Source organism: Prionailurus bengalensis, chromosome B4 (assembly GCF_016509475.1).
Source record: "Prionailurus bengalensis isolate Pbe53 chromosome B4, Fcat_Pben_1.1_paternal_pri, whole genome shotgun sequence".
NCBI classification, from domain to species: Eukaryota; Metazoa; Chordata; class Mammalia; order Carnivora; family Felidae; genus Prionailurus; species Prionailurus bengalensis.
The window spans coordinates 58,299,633-58,317,767 of record NC_057358.1 but is presented as its reverse complement, the minus strand read 5'-3'; the positions used below and the strand labels follow the sequence as shown (position 1 = coordinate 58,317,767).

At 35.8% G+C, this 18,135-nt stretch overlaps 1 protein-coding gene across 2 annotated transcripts in view; it reads left to right on the top strand.

Moving 5' to 3' along the window:
* Positions 1–18,135, top strand: part of KRAS (KRAS proto-oncogene, GTPase) — a 40,573-nt gene that overhangs the window by 2,440 nt on the left and 19,998 nt on the right. For both annotated transcript variants that reach the window (XM_043564827.1, XM_043564829.1), the window contains exon 2: positions 1,767–1,888. In XM_043564827.1, the coding sequence (XP_043420762.1) occupies positions 1,778–1,888 (111 nt within the window). In that variant the 5' untranslated portion in view covers positions 1,767–1,777. The remainder of the gene's footprint in view (positions 1–1,766; positions 1,889–18,135) is intronic.

The following is an 18,135-nucleotide window of genomic DNA, read 5'->3' as shown; positions in this document are numbered from 1 at the left end:
GTTTTTGCTAATCTCTTTATATTGCTTAATAGAAGACATCTGCATATCTGCTTATGCGCTCACTCTATTGTGATCCTATTTGGAAAACTACCTTTGTTAAAGAATAAGAGTGGAAAGGGTAAATAACGTTGTAGTAGTAGTAATATTATTAGTATTATTAGTTTTGATCTCTTGGACCCCCAGAAAGTTTGAGGAATGCTGCTGGATTCCTGGACCGCAGTTTGAGAACTACTGTTCTAGCCTATCCAAATTGTTTTAGGGGGTAGGGTAGGCAGGGAGCTAGAGTATACATTTTGGTGTGATTCTCCTCATTGTTCCCCATTCCTTCTGGCCTATATTTGGAATAAAAAGTGGGAGCAAACAGGATAAGATGCATGCTTGTAGAGGTTCCCAAGGTGGCCCTAGACAAGAACAAGGCTAGGCGGCACAGAGTAGGCCAGGGGCTGTACTATAACATTCTGTACTATATCAGTTGTCTAGGCTAACTGTTCTTTGCGAGAGGGCTCAGGAATAGCTAAGGAGGCGGTTAGTATGTTACTATTTGGAAACCATATTATCTTTTTTTGGGGGGTGGGGGAGTGCCTATTTGGATAATTCTTGGTCTTCAGTTAATAGGATTCTGCATGCACGTATAGTGTTTATATTTGCACATTCATTAGTTTAGAACTACCTATCCTATCATTACTGCTTATTTGCTGCCATTCTTTCTGCAGTTCATTCCTTATTTTTAATAACATGTAGTTATTGGGGGAAAGGAGGTAAAATTAAATAATTTTATTTCAAGAAGTTTGAAACAGCTGATTAAAAAATATTTTTGGTCTTGTGCTCTCAGCCTTCCAAGTTGCCAATATTTATTTCAACTGTTGGAGGACTATGTACAGTAGCAGGGAGTAAAAGTCACCGAGAAGTATTCACGTACAGCTTTTAAAATACCTCTCGTTAAAAGCAGTGCTTACCTTTAAATTTTGTATGATTATATTTTTCTGGTGTGGAGTGCTATTTTTCAGCACTAATGTATGATTATATATGTGACATGATGAAATCATCCATACTGAATGGTTCAAAGTTCTTGAAGTTCTTTTAGTTTTTACATCATTATTTTCCCCAGCGGATATCTTACAGATTGAAATGTTGCCAAATCTGCTTCAGTGTCTTGGTTTTTATTTCTCCACTACACAGTCCAGTTTTATTTGACAGTCTTCCCTTCACCCCACATCTGACTCTTGCTCACTCTCCAGGAGAGCTGCTGTGATGATGCTTTGAAAGGTTTTCCATAGCTGTGGGCTCCAACTAAGGCCCTCAGCATATCCACTTGTAACTCTTAGGGGCCAGAGTCAACTAGGAACAGCGTAGAGGTAGCTGTCAAGGAGCTTTGTGTGGGTGTGTCCACGGGTATAGACATTTGTACTGAGTAAAGTCATGGCATGTTCCTTTGAGAGCCATTAACTGCTACAGAACAGCAGACTGGCTGTTTAGATAGAGCAACCTGAGTATAAGATAAAAGAACTTTGTACTCTGAATGCATTTTTCTCAGATGTTGATGGGGGAGTTTGTAAGCAAAGTGCAATTCATTACAGCACTCACTTATCTGTAGTCAACTGAAGTTTTCATCATTGAATTTTGTGAGGCATTTTGAAGTAATTTTGTATACAAAGGTGAATTTGCGTTAAAAGGTATCGATAGAGTGGGTTATATTAACCTCATGTTCTAATTTATATTAGCCACATGTTCTAATTTAGTCACATTTTCATTATTTTTATTATAAGGCCTGCTGAAAATGACTGAATATAAACTTGTGGTAGTTGGAGCTGGTGGCGTAGGCAAGAGTGCCTTGACGATACAGCTAATTCAGAATCACTTTGTGGATGAATATGATCCTACAATAGAGGTAAATTTTGTTTTAACATTATGCATATTGATTTGTGCAGGCCCATTCTTTGGGTACAAAGAAAGGGTTTCTCTGATCTTTTTTTGTGACTACTCATTATGGGGCAATTATACTGAAAATGATTTTACGAAGTTTTCTAAAATGTACTTGGGTTCCATGGCTTTATTGTGAAGTTATATATGTAACCAGAGATATGGAGGGCTTTTCTTCTCTCTAGAGAATATTAAGATACATAACGTACACTCTATGTTAGTATATGTGCTTTTTGATTATAAGTGTATTTCAGAGTTTTATGAGAGGGTAAAAATGTGAATTTACGTCTTACCTTATAGTCATTAAAAAAAATGTGGCTGTTTTATGTTTTGTTTGTTTTGCTATTTTTATGTCATGTGTAGAAGTTACAGTTGAATTGTACTGGGAAAATGTAATCATTTGATGGTTGGCTTTTAACAAACAATTAGTGGTTTTCTTTTCACATTGAAGTAGTGGAGAACCTACAGCTACATGATAAATTTTAAAATGCTCATTTTTTGTGTATTTATATCTGTATCTATATCAGTTCATATAGAAGGGTACCACATCCAATCCTTACCTTTTTTTTTTTTTTTTTTAATTTTTTAATGTTTATTCTTGAGAGAGAGAGAGAGCATGAGTGGGGAAGGGGCAGAGAGAAAGGGAGACACAAAATCCAAAGCAGGCTCCAGGCTCTGAGCTGTTGGCACAGAGCCTGATGCAGGGCTTGAACCCACAAACTGCGAGATCATAACCTGAGCTGAAGTCAGATGCTCAATCGACTGAGCCACCCAGGCGCCCCATCCAATCCTTACCTTCTTTCATAGCTCTCTTTTAATTTACTCAAGGAAATTTTAGAATTGCTTTTATTACAAATTGATTAATGAATATTTTTAAAATTAATTTCATGAAAAATTGCCAAAATATAGGCCAAGAGCAAAATAATAGAATAAAGGCCTGCAAGAGACCTTGAGAGAGGTCATGGAGTATTCCTACTGCCTTCTGGCAGCACTATACTCAAATTATCTCAAGCAGATAAGGATTTATTTAATCCTAAAGACCTACAGGAGGGGATGGCACATAACTGTCCTTGTTCACTCACTTCCAGAATGTAATTATGAGCATATTTTATACATAATCTGAATATTCATGTTAACTGTAACATCAGTGGAGATGGAAATAAATGTATCACCTCGTTTTTGAAATAGATTTACGCTGTTAGATTATTTCTTAGACTTCTTTACCCCATGTTAGGCAGTCCTAATCTCTTAGCTTTCTATTCTGGATCTGCAGATCATACCAATTTTTTAATCAGCTCTGAAAAATTTCCCAGTACTTTCTCTGAGTCCTTGGCTGTGGAATCTAGAACAGGTTAAGATGTCCTGTTAAGGGACTGTGCTGTGTGATGTGTTCAAGAAACACTTTGACTGCATTGAGGTAGATTCTGAGGGCATTGGTGGCCTTGGCAAGATGTTTATGCACTTAAAACTTTGAGGATTGATTAGATAACTTCATGAGGAAAATGTCAAATCTTTTTGGTACCGCAGAAGAGAAAAGGAGAAATAATGCTTATTTGCAAAGATTTGATTTAAACTGAGCCAGCTTTTATTTGGCACAAGTAAAGGGAAAGAGTCTAACTGAAGTGGACCACCTGTATAGTAGTCTTCTATATTTTTTCTTGACAAGTTAGTTCAGTGCTGTATGATGGTTTGATTGTGTTTTCTCTTTTTCTTCAAGGAGATTAAATAGTTCACTCAGTTCTAAAACCAAGTTTACTTGGCATACTCCATTTAAATCAGAGGTAAAAGGAAGTTTTAATAGAATTAAGGTTAAACACGGAAGTTTTCCTGGGATTTTGGAAGATGATTTTAGCAGAAGTGCCCTCCATCTTCTCTGAAAATCTGAGGAATTCCATTACACTCTGTTTCCTGTCAGAGGTCATGAATACTGTATGAGATAATGTGGTAAAACATGTTAGGAAGCCTTTCTGTCAAAATTGTTAAAGTATGATATAAATCTAAAATAAATAAAACCAAAAATTAATTCTTTATTTTGGATGAAAGTAGAAAAAGTTTATAAATTCAAACCCATAATTCTGATTATGATTTCTGCCAAACCAGAAGACTTAACTCTGGGAAGCATTGATTACCTGTGAACTTTGAAACTTTGACATTCCCTCCTGAGGTTAGCCATCTGGGGAAAGCTATCTGAGATTGTCTCTTGTCTCCCAAATTACAAATTAAATTCTTGGAGTAGTTCATATACAAGAAAGACAAGATAATTTAGTAGCTTATTTTAATAAATAGTAGTTAAGCAAAAATGCTGACTTGATATTTTTGTAAAAAGTTAAAAAGGAGATGTGGGGATATCACTACTGCAGTTAGGATTTGATTGGTGAATAATGTAGGTCAGAGAGAAAATGAGACAGGACATGGACTGCACATTTGGAATTCTCATTTGTTTTCCTGCACTAAAACAAATGGAAATAAATTTAAAAAAAATTAAAGAATACCATATTCTGGTGGTTTAGAATTTACAAAGATTTATACTAGAAGAAGAAGAAGAAGGTGGTCATTGATTCATTTTATAGATAAAAATGGTCTCTGAGAGGTTGTAATTTGCCTGAGGATACTTAGCTAGTAAGTAATGGAATTTTAAGTTTTCTGAGACCAAGTTAAGTGAGATTTCCACTGTACCCTTGTATATAACTTTAAAAATGAAAAATTAGTCTTTAAGCTAGGAAGATATTTAATATTGGAGGCTGATTCAGATTTATCAATATACCAAAATTTGAACTTAGCACACTATCCAATGGCATCTTAATGGCAGTGAGATGACATAGAATTAGACAGTTGTGATGCAGAGAGTACATTTGTATTTGAGGCTATGCACATGATAATTAACTTTACTGTTCTGAAACATTTTACCTTTATCTTGTGTGAAGTTCACCAAAGAGTTCCAGAGATAATGAAGTCATGGTTAGTGATACAGGAATATTAAAAAGTCAAAGCAATTTCCAAGCACAATACCAGGCTAGAAATAACATAAGCTTTTATAGTTTAGAGATCACTTTTATCAAAACACATTCTCTAAAATGTGTTTTCCAAGGTAAAATTTGGTAGAAGGAGAAAAATCTTGTTTTAAAAAAAATATGAGTAGTTATAGACATTGAGATCAGAATGATCATTTGATCGATTAGCAAATATATATTATGTGTCTACTGGATATAACATGCTAGTAAAAATAGATGTAGAGAGAAGTATTTTTTCCAGGCTGCAATTCATTGACATTTCCATTCTTCTGTTAATGTGACACTTGGAATTCAGTCTAAGTATTATGCCCTGCTTTGGATGAAGGTTTCCTACTCAGGAAGATGGATTCATGATTGGATTGATTTGTTCTATCTTTAGAGCTCTGAGCTGTGGAGTATTTATTCACCAAGAGTTATCAGTTTTTCTGTTTTTCTATTTTTTAATATTTTTTCTATTTTTTATATTAATTACAGAATTTATTTTACTTGCTGAATAAGGCATTATAGAGAGAACATTTATAACATTAAACCAATATTGAAGAGTGGTGTGGGAAAAGCGTTGGATAATGTTGTCGACTGTTATTTTTCTGGTTTTATACATATGTATCAGGAGTTATCAATGAGGGGTGGGTGACTTGCTTCCCAGGGGACATTTGGCAATACCTAGAGATATTTTTGGTTGTCACAACTTGAGAAGGGGGACTGCTCCTGGCATCTGTGATCTAGAGGTGGAGGCAGGGATGCTGTTAAACTTCCTACAGTGCAGAGACAGCTCCCACAGCAAATTATCTGGCTCCAAGTGACAGAAGTGCTGAGGTTGAGACACTCCCATGTGTTAAAGATCTCTTTGTCAAATTCAAGTCTCTGAATAAGCTTTACGTTAGATATACTAACATAACACAGATTTAAACTTTACCTTTTCTAAACTAATAGTGCATTAGCTTATTCTAGTGTTCTGTTAAAACGTTTTTAAAATAAGGTAGACAGCAATTTTGTACATGCATTTTTCTTCAGAGCTTTGGCCAGCTTTCCCCCTTTTCAAGTGAGTGCCCTCTACTGGTCAATTTATTCACTTTCATTATAAATAACAATGAAATACCAACTTTATTTTTTATTTTTCCTGTTTAAACTGTGGGCAAAATCAATTTATAACCATGTAACTTTTATTTATTATTTTTTAAATAAATAAAATTTAATTTTTTAAAAGGTCACTTTTTCTTTTTTGGGGGGAGAGAGAGTGAGAGAACGAGCATGAGTGGGAGAGAGGGTCAGAGAGAGAGAATCTTAAGCAGGCTCCCCATGGGGCTTGATCCCATGACCCTGGGATCATGACCTGAGCTGAAATCAAGAGTTGGACGCTCAACCAACCGAGCCACCCAGGTGCCCCATAATTTTTTTTTAAGTCTTATTTTATATGATTAATTTTTTAAAGTTTAAAATATCACCTTTATTCTCTGCTAATATTAAGACTACTATGTGGATGAGTTAGGTTTCACTAATGAAATATGTAGGTGAATTATTTTTAACTAAGAAAGGAAATGTGGCAGTGAAGGAGAAAATAGGGTGGTCGGTTGTTAACACTGACGTTACTTTGAGGGAGTAAAAAGTGGCACTTTAACTCTGAATTTCTTCACGCACACAGGAGCTACACTACAGTTCAAAGCCTAGTGATGTGCTACATGGGTGTTAAGGGCATTTGTAAAGTGGCGAATTGTGAAAGTTCACATTTTGTAGATTTTTATAGTACTGTGGAATAGTTGTGAGCACCTGATTTTTAAAATAAAGTAACATAAAATTCAGGCTCTGTTTAGGTCAATTTAAGAATAAATATTTACTTAATAATAATAACTGCTTATTTAGATGTTAATGTTAAAAATTATCAGATATGTTTTATTCCAACTTTTTTTGGTCCAACAACTGGATTTTTATAAATACAAAGCTTTACAGATATACAGTGAAAGTTGGTAATGGAAGTAAGTGAAAGGAAAAAAATGTTTTTATGATTTGGCATCTCTTAAGATTCTGGTTTTTTTTTTAATTTTTTTTTTTTTTAACGTTTTATTTATTTTTGAGACAGAGAGAGACAGAGCATGAACGGGGCAGGGGCAGAGAGAGAGGGAGACACAGAATTCGAAGCAGGCTCCAGGCTCTGAGCCATCAGCCCAGAGCCCGACGCGGGGCTCGAACTCATGGACCGCGAGATTGTGACCTGAGCTGAAGTCAGACGCTTAACCGACTGAGCCACCCAGGCGCCCCTCTTAAGATTCTGTTCTTAACAATGCACCTAATTCCTTAATTCCATGATTATTATTCAGTGCCCACTCTGTACCATGCAGGCTTCCTTGGGGCTGGAGATACATTGAGCAAAAGGGACCAGATCTCACTGTCTTCATGAAGCTTATTGGTCTTAGATCTATTTTGAAAAGCAGTGCTTCTAGATAATGATCCTCATTCTGTTTAATTTGGAGCTTTAATTTAAGCTTTGTGCTTTAGGAGGGCATTAGATTTCTTGCATCTCTTTTAACTATATTGTCAAAGAGTGCATAGGTTTATGGAATAGTTGTATTGTAATCTTAATAGAATTAGTATAAATGGGTAGTAAAAATAAAATATTTGAGAGGATTAAGTAGGGACACAGTGCTTATGTTAGGTAATTTTTCAACTTCTTATTTTGAAATTTTTCAGACTGTGGGAAAGTAGTACAATGAATACCTGTTACCCTTAAACAGGCTACATTGATTTGGTTAAGGTGATGTCTATCAGTTTTCTCTCTGTAAAGGTATCTTCTTTTTCTTTAATATGTGCCCTGTGGGGAGATGCTTTGAGACTTATAAGTATCCTATTCTCCCAACATACTTGCACTCAGTGGGATATAGCATCCACTGATAATTCTTGCCAGAATAAATTACTACCATAGTGGTTGCAAAATAGTAGATCATCTTATAACCCTGTTATTACTTCTACATTTATTAGTTGACAATCTACCATAAATAAGGGCTCTCTCTTTTCTCTCTCCTTATTTGTTTTTTTCTTATTTGTATTAGTGTGGATGCCTGGATTCTTTTTTTATTCAATGTGTTAAAGTCTACTACTGTAGTTATTGGTTTTGATCTCAAATTTGTTTTTGATATGGCCAGTGGAATCCCTTTCAAGTTGGCCTCTGTACCCATTGACATGTCTCTTATAAGATTCTGAGCTCTTCATTTTCTGGCACAGTGTGCTAGGTTCACCTTGTACTTTCCTGTCTTCAGTGTGGATTCAGCCATTTGTCCAAAGCGTCCTAATTCCTTTTAGTGGGGAGTGGTACTTAGAAATTAAGACCTAGATGTTGGAGTGGCGTCTGGCTGACTCAGTTGGTAGAGCATGCAGCTCTTGATCTTGGGGTCAGAGTTTGAGCCCCACGTTGAGAATAGAGATTACTTAAAAAAAAAGACCTAGATGTTAGGTATTATTTATTGCTGCTGGGGTGTCACTGTTTCTAGACCCTTCTGAGGAATATATTTATTTAAAAATCATGAGTTCATTCTTCCTCACCTTCCTCCGTTAATTTTATTTCTCCCATGGTGAGAGGTTCTGGTTCTACCTTGTATAAATTTTACTGTTTTCTATATCCGACAGCTGTTGAAATAAAATAATACCAATCTTAAATCCTGGTTCTTGCAGTATTATTATTTTGGGGGTGGGGGTAGAGAGAGGGGGCAGAGGATCTGAAGCAAGCTCTGCGCTGACAGGCTGACAGCAGTGAGACTGATGTGGGGCTCAAACTCAACGAACCGTGAGATCATGACCTGAGCCAAAGTCGGGCACTCAACCAACTGAGCCACCCAGGTGCCCCTCTTGCAGTATTATTTTAAGTAAAACAGGTTGAGTGAATTAACATTAGGTTAGCTTTTATATTTGTGGTATTGGGATTAAATATTTTTCTCCATTGAGAAAAGTAGGATCCTTTTTGTTTTCAAACTATCTTAAACCATTTAAGAAAACATTTAGGAAAAGATGGAGCAGTTTGGGTACATGAAAATTAAGACATCATTAACAAAAATACACGGAAACCTGAGAAAAGTATTTGCATCATATATCAATCAGGAAGCTCTCATATATAAATTAGAAAAAAGCAAACACCCAATCGGAATAAAAAGAGGCTAAGGATATAATTAGCCAACCTATCCATCAAAAATAAAGTAAAATGAATGACATAGATACCTCATTAATATAGAAATACAAGTTCAAACAATAAATAACACTTTTTACTTTGATATTGGCTAAGATTATAATGTTAGGGGTGCTAGGAAGAGTGCGTAGGCAAGTGTATGTACTCCTTACGAGGTAGTGGAGTGTACCTTGTTATAAACTTCCTGGAGGTCAGTTTGGCAGTATGTATCAAAATGTAAACTGCATGTTCTTTGACTAAGTAGTTTCTCCTCTAGGAATTTATCCCAAGGATTCGATTGGATAAATGTTTAAGATGTATAATACATGGTAATGTTTATTGCAGTGTTGTTTATGATTTTTAAAAGTGGAAATAATCTACAGGTTACCAGTAGGGAATGGGTAAAATAAACTATGGTATATCTACACAAATTGTATTATACAGTTGTCAAAAAGATTAGGTAGATCTGTATGTACTGTCATTGAAAATTACCCATTGTGTAAATGAAAGCTGCATCATAGTATATTGCATAGAGTGTGATTCCATATAGTATGTAAAAGCAATGTGGATATGTATAGAAAATGTGGTAGGAGTTAAGCCAGACTCATTCTCTGTAATATTTGGTTTTTTAAAATGAGCATATAGGGGCGCCTGGGTGGCGCAGTCAGTTAAGCGTCCGACTTCAGCCAGGTCACGATCTCGCGGTCCGTGAGTTCGAGCCCCACGTCAGGCTCTGGGCTGATGGCTCGGAGCCTGGAGCCTGTTTCCGATGCTGTGTCTCCCTCTCTCTCTGCCCCTCCCCCATTCATGCTCTGTCTCTCTCTGTCCCAAAAAAAAAAAAAAAAAAAGTTGAAAAAAAAATGAGCATATACTAGAGAGGGGAAAATAAATATTCATTTTTGAGGGAGAAAAGTCACTAACATGGTGGATACCTTTAAATTACTTCATAATTTACTTTCTTTTTTTAAAAGATTCAACACATTGGATAATGCAGATGTATCTTGGATAATGAAATTGGTACTAGGCCAGTTAAAGAATAGCTGAGAGATATATAATACAGAACATGAAAATTATATTGGCATTTGTAATTATTAAGATTGGATCTGTGATTGGTCCTGCTTCACATTCTGTCCTTGGCATCAAGTGATAATTTATGGCAAGATGCCACATGACTTCAATAGATTACAGGTGTATGCTTATTGTATCTTTATTTTCAAAATCTGTTATGCAAATTTTCCTTGAGTTTATTCAGATTTTTGAACCAGCTTTATCTCTTGGAAGTAGTGCACCTTTTATTCTCTCTAGTCTTAAGCTAAGATTCAACATTCTCATCATTTTAAGTATTCCTCACTTAGTAGAAAAACGTTTGTTTTCTTTATTTTTACTTGTAATCAATCAATGTCTTAATCAAAAATTCTGTCATGAGAACCCTAATCAAAACAGAGATCCTTTGTCATCTTCAGAGTTTTAGCTTTCCTTCCCTGGAGCTTGCCCCAGCTCGATTATATGTATTTTGAAATACGGTGACCAGTTTTGCAAAAAGTAGTCCAAGTGTAGATGTTCAGTGATCTTATAAAAACAGGATACTGCTGTTGCCATATAGTTCCTAGTAGCCAGTGGCCTGCCCCCTGACCTTTTTGGCCTATAATAGCATGTGTAATGTAATCTATAAAAGCATATAGTTACCCTTTTTATAGCACTTTTCATTTTATAAAGGAGTTTCATAGTTTTTAATCCTAACCTGTATACAAAGTCCTGTATGTTATTATTTACCTACTTTTACTGCTGAAGGATAATGGCTTAGAGTATGTGAGTATGTGAGACATTAGGTAGTTTGTCGACACTCACACTAGAACTTAGTGAAGTTCCGCGGCTGCCCATAGCCTAGCCTATTTCTGGCCTAGATTTCTGTCCTGAGCATCAGATCTCTATATCAAGCTGCCTCCGGGTCAAACCCATAAGCGTAGGGAATTTGACATGCCCCAGATTGAACTCATCTTTTCCTCTAGTCTTCCCCTTCGGTTCCTATGCCCAGTCAGTAAACTGCCATTAAAAAAATTGAGATATTATTCATACAGCCTAAAATTCATCCTTTTAAAATATACATTTCAGTGGTTTTTAGTATATTCACGAAGTTATATGACCATAACATTTTTGTCACCCCAAAAAAAAGCCCAATACCCATTAGCCGTCACTCCTTAGTCCCTTCTCCTGCTAGCTGCTGGCCACAACTAATTTACTTTCTCTGTGGATTTTCCTATTCTGAATATTTCATAAAATTGGAATCATACAATATGTGGCCTTTTGTGTTTGGGCTTCTTTCGTGTAGTGTAATGTTTTCAAGGTCCATCCATGTTATCACATGGTTCAATACTTTATTCCTTTTTATGGCTGAATAATATTCTGTTGTGTGGATATTACCATACTTTGTTAATCAATTAGTTCATGGGCATTTAGATTGTTTCCTCTTTTTGGCTATTTTGAATAATGTTGCTGTAAACATTGGTGTACACTTTTGTGTGTGAATATACATTTTCAGTTCTCTTGGGTATATACCTAGAAGTAGAATTGCTGAGTCACGTGGTATCTTTATGTTTAACTGTTTGACCAGCTGTCAGACTCTTCCACAGTGGTTGCAATATTTACATTCCCACCAGCAATGTATGAGGGTAGTTCTGCCAATTTTACCCATTAAATAGTTCTCAAAACTATTTAGTCTTCTCCATCTATACTGTTGTTTCTGTCTTCAGGTTCTGTCATTTCTTGTAATAGTTTCTTAATACTCCTAGCCTCCAACCTGGTTCCTTTCTATAATTTTTCATAATCTAATAGTGAACCTGCTAAATCTGATTTTCCTTTCTACTTAAAAACCTTCCAGTAATTTAGTATAAGTAGAGTTCAAAATTCCTTGATGTGGCAGACAAGACCCTCCATAAGCTGACCTCTTGATTGTGGAGTTTCACTTCTACTTACCAGTAATTCCTCTAAGTTAAAGTTGTATTGAACATCTTTGTTCCATGTACTCAACATAGTGTTCGTGTTTCTATGCATTCTCTTTGCTCCTTGCTGCCTGGAGCCGCTGGTCTTACTTAATTCATACAAGCAGAGTTGATCTCTTCTTCCTGTGTGCCACCATTGTGCTTTGTCCAGCACATGGCATTGCATTTATTTCACTGAGTTTTAATTGTCTGTATATCATATCTCTTCTAGCAGTCCTAGCTCTTTGAGGTCCAAAACTTTAGAATTCCTGGCATAATATATGATACTTACTAGATATTTTTGTAAGTGTCCCTATGATGCAAGAGAGAATCAAGTGGGTAGGTGGGAATGAGTTCATAAGCCTGTGTTTATATCTCTCAAATTCCATGTTTCTTCCCTACTATAATTCCAACGTACTAGGCAGTTATACAGGATTTTAGCTGTCTTTGAGAACTAGCTTTCTATAACAATCTTTGATGGCTTATAACCAGTAGTGTGGACCACATTATTCTATGATGGATGCAAATAATCTTTTGGAAGAGTAGCAAAATACTTGAGCATTAAAGGAGTAAAAGTGAGTTTCTCCTTTTTTCTTATAGATGTTATTTAGTAGTATGTGAAAAGTACTTATGGTACTTAACGCATTAAGAAAACCTTATTAAACATTTCAAGGGGCACCTGGGCGGCTCAGTCGGTTAAGTGTCCGATTCAGCTCAGGTCATGATCTCGCGGTCTGTGGGTTCGAGCCCCGCGTCGGGCTCTGTGCTGACAGCTCAGAGCCTGGAGCCTGTTTCAGATTCTGTGTCTCCCTCTCTCTGACCCTCCCGCATTCATGCTCTGTCTCTCTCTGTCTCAAAAATAAATAAAGGTTAAAAAAATTTTTTTCAAAAGTAAATCCCCAAATAATACTTTAGCTCACATTTTCAGCAGTCCTGTTCATGTTTACAAGAGCATCTGATGGAATCAGCAGCATGAAGAAGGAGATTAAATGGGTTAATGATTATAATATGCTTATCACAGTATCCGAATACTGTTTTGTTGTTGTTTACTATGGTGTCTTCCCATGTCAGGGGTTCACTGCCTGAGTTGGAAAACTAAATTGAGTGTGTTAAAAGGTGAACATACTGAGTAACTTGGTTACTATTAATTATAATAGAAAATTGACAAAGTGATGTCTTGGTCCATGAGTTTATCTCATCTTGAATGATTTAGTCTTAATTCTCAAATTCCTCTAATGGTTCTACAGATAAATTTCTATGCATAAAACAGCATTTAAAGGTGTTTTAACAAACTTGAAAACACTTTTAAAAAATTATACAAGTCAGTGCAAAAAAAAAAGATGAAAATTCCAAGTGGGCAAAGGACACATGTGATGGGAGTAAATATGGAAATATGAAAAAATCCTATATAACATTATTAGTCCTCAAAGAAATGGATATTAAAACAGTAAGAATATTTAGCTTAATAAATGGACAGAAATTTAAAGAAAAATAAAAGTATAAATCTATTGTTAGTGAGTGATGATGAAGCTGGTACACTCTTAATGTTGTATGGAAAATTTGATACTGAACACAATGTATGCACCAACCAGCTTTTTCATATCTTAACATTCTGCCACATTTGGTGTAGATCCTTTTTCTTTTTCAAGATACAAAACTTAATACAGTTAAAGGCCCCTGTGATCTCTGTAGTCTTACTCTCTTCCCTCCCATAAATGTTTTTAAATCTTTCTTATATATTGTTTTGTTTGTATTTTTACATTAAAGCTTTCATATTATATGAAAGTTGCTTGAATACATTTATTAAGAGTCTTGATATAATTTTAAAATTTACAACTTCATTGTTCTAATATAATTTACAGTATCTTAAACTTGTGCTTATTTGTAGAAGACTGTGTTATAGTGTGTGCGTTTATTTACATTGAATGGATTCATTCATTTATTTAACAGACAGTACTGATTACCCACTGTATTCAAGACTTTACACATGAGGTGTATAGTGGTGAGCAGAGCAGATGTGTGCCCCAACCATTATGGATGGTATATAGATAGTAATTAAACAATTAAACAAACAAAAAAAAAACATAGTTACAAATTATAATACATGCTTGTGAAGGAAATATAGAGGTGCTGAAGAAGTGGTAAGCCCTTTGGATTTTATTTTTAAAAAGGAAGGGATGCTGTTAGAAGACTTTAAGCAAGCGAGTGACATGATTTAGCTGACATTTAAAAACGATCACTAGCTGCTCTGTGGAGAACATATCTTAAGAGTAACAATAGGGATCCCTGCTAGGAAGCAGTTGTAAGAAATTGCATGAGACCAGATAGTTGTCATAGACTAAGGGGATGGTAGTGGTGGTGGTCGATGCTTGGATTTGAAGTATATTTTGAAAACAGTAAATGGCATAAGGTTGTGAGTCAGTATTAAATGCCTATGTAATCTTTCTTTGTAAGACATCTTAGGATGCCATTTTAGGTATATGTCTATTTTCACTGTCATTAAAAAAAAATAAATAAACCCTTTTTCCTTAGCACATTTACCAGAAGGGGTATTATTTTGTCAAAGGCTGTGAACATTTGTATAGCTCTTGGTAAATATCGTAATTGCTTTCCAAAAGGATTGTGCCTGTTTATTGTTATCGCCAGATAACTACGATTAACTACTATCTACGATTAACTTTTTCCGGCATGGTAGATTTCATTTAGTATTTCAGTATTTCAGTAAATTAAAAAATAGCACTTTGGCCAGGAGTGAAGGGAAATATATGGAATAACTTTCGTTCATTTTATTATGTTGAATTAATTTAAGTGGCTTTATCCTCATTTGCAAAGGATGTTAGTAACTTATGTACCTGATATGAAAGTTTATTCTCTTTGAAAGGCTGGAAATAATACTCATGAAAAATGTAAAGTCTTCTGGCACCTGGCTGGCTCAGTTGGTAGAGCATGGGACCCTTGATCTCAGCAGGGCCATGAGTTTGAGCCCCACACTGGACATAGAGCTTACTTTAAAAACAAGAAAGTAGGGGTGCCAGGGTGGCTCAGTTGGTTAAGCATCTGGCTCTTGGTTTTGGCTTGGGTCATGATCTCGTAGTTCTTGGGATCGAGCCCCTCATCAGGCTCTGTGCTGATAGCGCAGAGCCTGCTTGGGATTCTCTCTTTCCCTCTTTGTCTGCCCTCGCCCTGCTTCTGCATGTTCTTTCTCTCTCTCAAAATAAATAAATAAAACTTAAAAAAAAAGTAAAAATTTTGAAAAAAGTAAAGTCTTGATCTTTTTCTTGCTTCATTCTTAACTGGTTTCATTATAGAACCTATGTTTTAAAATTGGTTAGGCTTTGATAACTTGTACTTTTACAAAGTGGTGATTTTTTTTTTTTATAGATGAAAAGAACAAATAATATTAGTTGAGAATACTTCAGATTTGTGAAGTTATTTTATTAGCTTAGAGCAGGGGTTGGTAAACTTTTCTCTAAAGGGTCACAGTGGTCTTTGTCGCATAATCTTTGCTTTTTTTTTTTTTTTTTTAATAACCATTTAAAAGCATAAAAACTATTCTTAGCTAGTGGGCCATGAAAAAACAGGTGGGCAGAATTTGGCCTGTGGGCCAGTAGTTTGCTGAACCCTTAGACTCTAATCTTGGGAAAGAGTCTTCATTGATGTAAATTTTTTCTACCTCCGTATATTTCTTTTCTTATGGCTAACCTGAAGTTAGAACAAAATCTTTAGTATTTATATATCATTTTTGCTTGCTTTCTGCTTTGTATACTTCATCATTTAACACTTTGTTCTTAAGCTTCTGCCAAGTTGCACTGCCTTTTTATATAGCTCAGTGACTGATTGCACTTCTAAGGATGACTGTAGTTAAAATTAGCTTTGGAAATACTGAATTTCTAACCTAAATCTATTATTTCTAATCAGGATATTCTACTCCATTGCACATAAGTAGGTTGTAGATTACTTTTTTCAGTAACTAAATGTGACTCCTAACTTTGCTGGCAATTTTGTTAGGGTTTAGAAGGGAAAAGATAATGGGAATGAAATACATCAGTGAATAGGGACTGCTTTTCCAGTTTCTCGGTCCCTTTGATGGAGTATTCATCAAAAATGAAAAATGTTTAAAAAATTTATAGATGGGAATCACTGAGGTACATCTTGGAGGAATTCTATGTGGACAGATGGTGAGTAATCCCCCAGCCACACATTAGGTATAGATTTTGGTGGCTCCAGAAGACTATGGTCCTTAACTTTATTATTGGTAGAAATTTTTAGATGTGAAGACTAAGTAAACTTTCAACTCTAAGGTTAACCTAAGTTAGAATTGGTAAGTGAAGAATGTGAGGTGATAGCAATAGGTAAAGAAAGTCTTTCATCTGTAGCTACACCTGGGTAACGAACGGATTGACTAAGACACTGTACTTTACTCTCAATTCCTGCTCTTTCATCACATTTCAAAAATACTGGTTTTCAATTTATAATATACAGGAGTTCTTTCAAGTACTTAGTTAAGGGAATAGGCTTAAAAAATCCTACCAGATGTTCAAATCTTTAGTAAGAAGCTTCTTTTTTAGAAAATCAATACCCATCCTGGGCACCTGGGTGGCTTAGTCAGTTAAGTGTCCATCAGCTTACGTCATGATCTCACAGTTTGTGGGTTCGAGCCCCACGTCAGGCTTTGTCCTGACAGCTCAGAGTCTGGAGCCTGCTTTGGATTCTCTGTCTCCCCCTTTCTCTGTTCCTCTCCTGCTCATGCTCTCTGTCTCTCAAAAATAAACATTTAAAAAAAAAGGGGGGTGGCGCCTGGGTGGCTCAGTCGGTTGAGCGTCCGACTTTGGCTCAGGTCATGATCTCGCGGTCCGTTGGTTCAAGCCCCGCGTCGGGCTCTGTGCTGACAGCTTGGAGCCTGGAGCCTGTTTCGGATTCTGTGTCTCCCTCTCTCTCTGACCCTCCCCCACTCATGCTCTGTCTCTCTCTCTCTCTCTCTCTCTCTCCCTGTCAAAAATAAATTAAAAAAAAAAAAACATTAAAAAAAAATCGATACCCCTCCTTTTTTTCTCTCTGAAGAGATAATTCATTTTATTATAGACAATTTGGAAAATATAGTTACTTTAAAAGATAACCATGACATCATAGTCTAATATGGTAGTCTTTCACACTTTTAAAATTGAAAGTCATAGGGAAAAAAAATGAAAAAACAAAAAAGGTTGGGCGTGCCTGGGTGGCTCAGTTGGTTGGGTGTCCAACTTCAGCTCAGGTCATGATCTCACGGTTCGTGAGTTTGAGCCCTGCGTCAGGCTCTGCTGGCAGCTCAGAGCCTAGAGCCTGTTTTGGATTCTGTGTCTCCCTCTTTCTCTGCCCTTCTCCTGCTCACTGTCTGTCTCTCTCAAAAATAAATAAACATTAAAAAAAATTTTAAATTAAAAGTCATAGGGGTGCCTCATCTGGTTAAGCATCTGACTCTTGGTTTTTCAGCTCAGGTCATGATCTCACGGTTCATGAGCCCCACTAACAGCATGGAGCCTGCTTGGGATTCTCTCTCACCCTCTTTCTCTCTGCCCTCCCCCACTCGTACTATCTCTTTCTCTCTCTCTCAAAATAAACAAATAAACTTAAAAAAAAAAAGATTTCAATGCATTAAGAAAAAATTAAAAGTCATAGAAAGGAATATGTTTAATGTAGCATCTAGTACCAAAAAAAAAGATAGGTATTTCTTTATCAAAAACATATCCTTTTAACATTTTGGTGTATATATCACCAGTTTTAAAATAATACATACAGATACATGTATATAGATATATTCGTATATTTGGGATCATGCTACACATATATATCTTTGTGTTCTATAAAGAATTTTCAAATATTTTACCAAAAACATGATTTTTAATGACCATTCTTTTTGTTTAATGATAGAATGGTCTATGTAGTAATTCATGAACTAAGGGCACTTTAATACTATAGCCCACATGTGGAACAATAAGAAACAATAAGTCCTTGGTTTACACTTTATACCCATTTTCAGCCCTCCCTCTTATTCCATGACTTCACCTTGCACCGTCCGTTTCCCTTTTTTTTTTTAGTC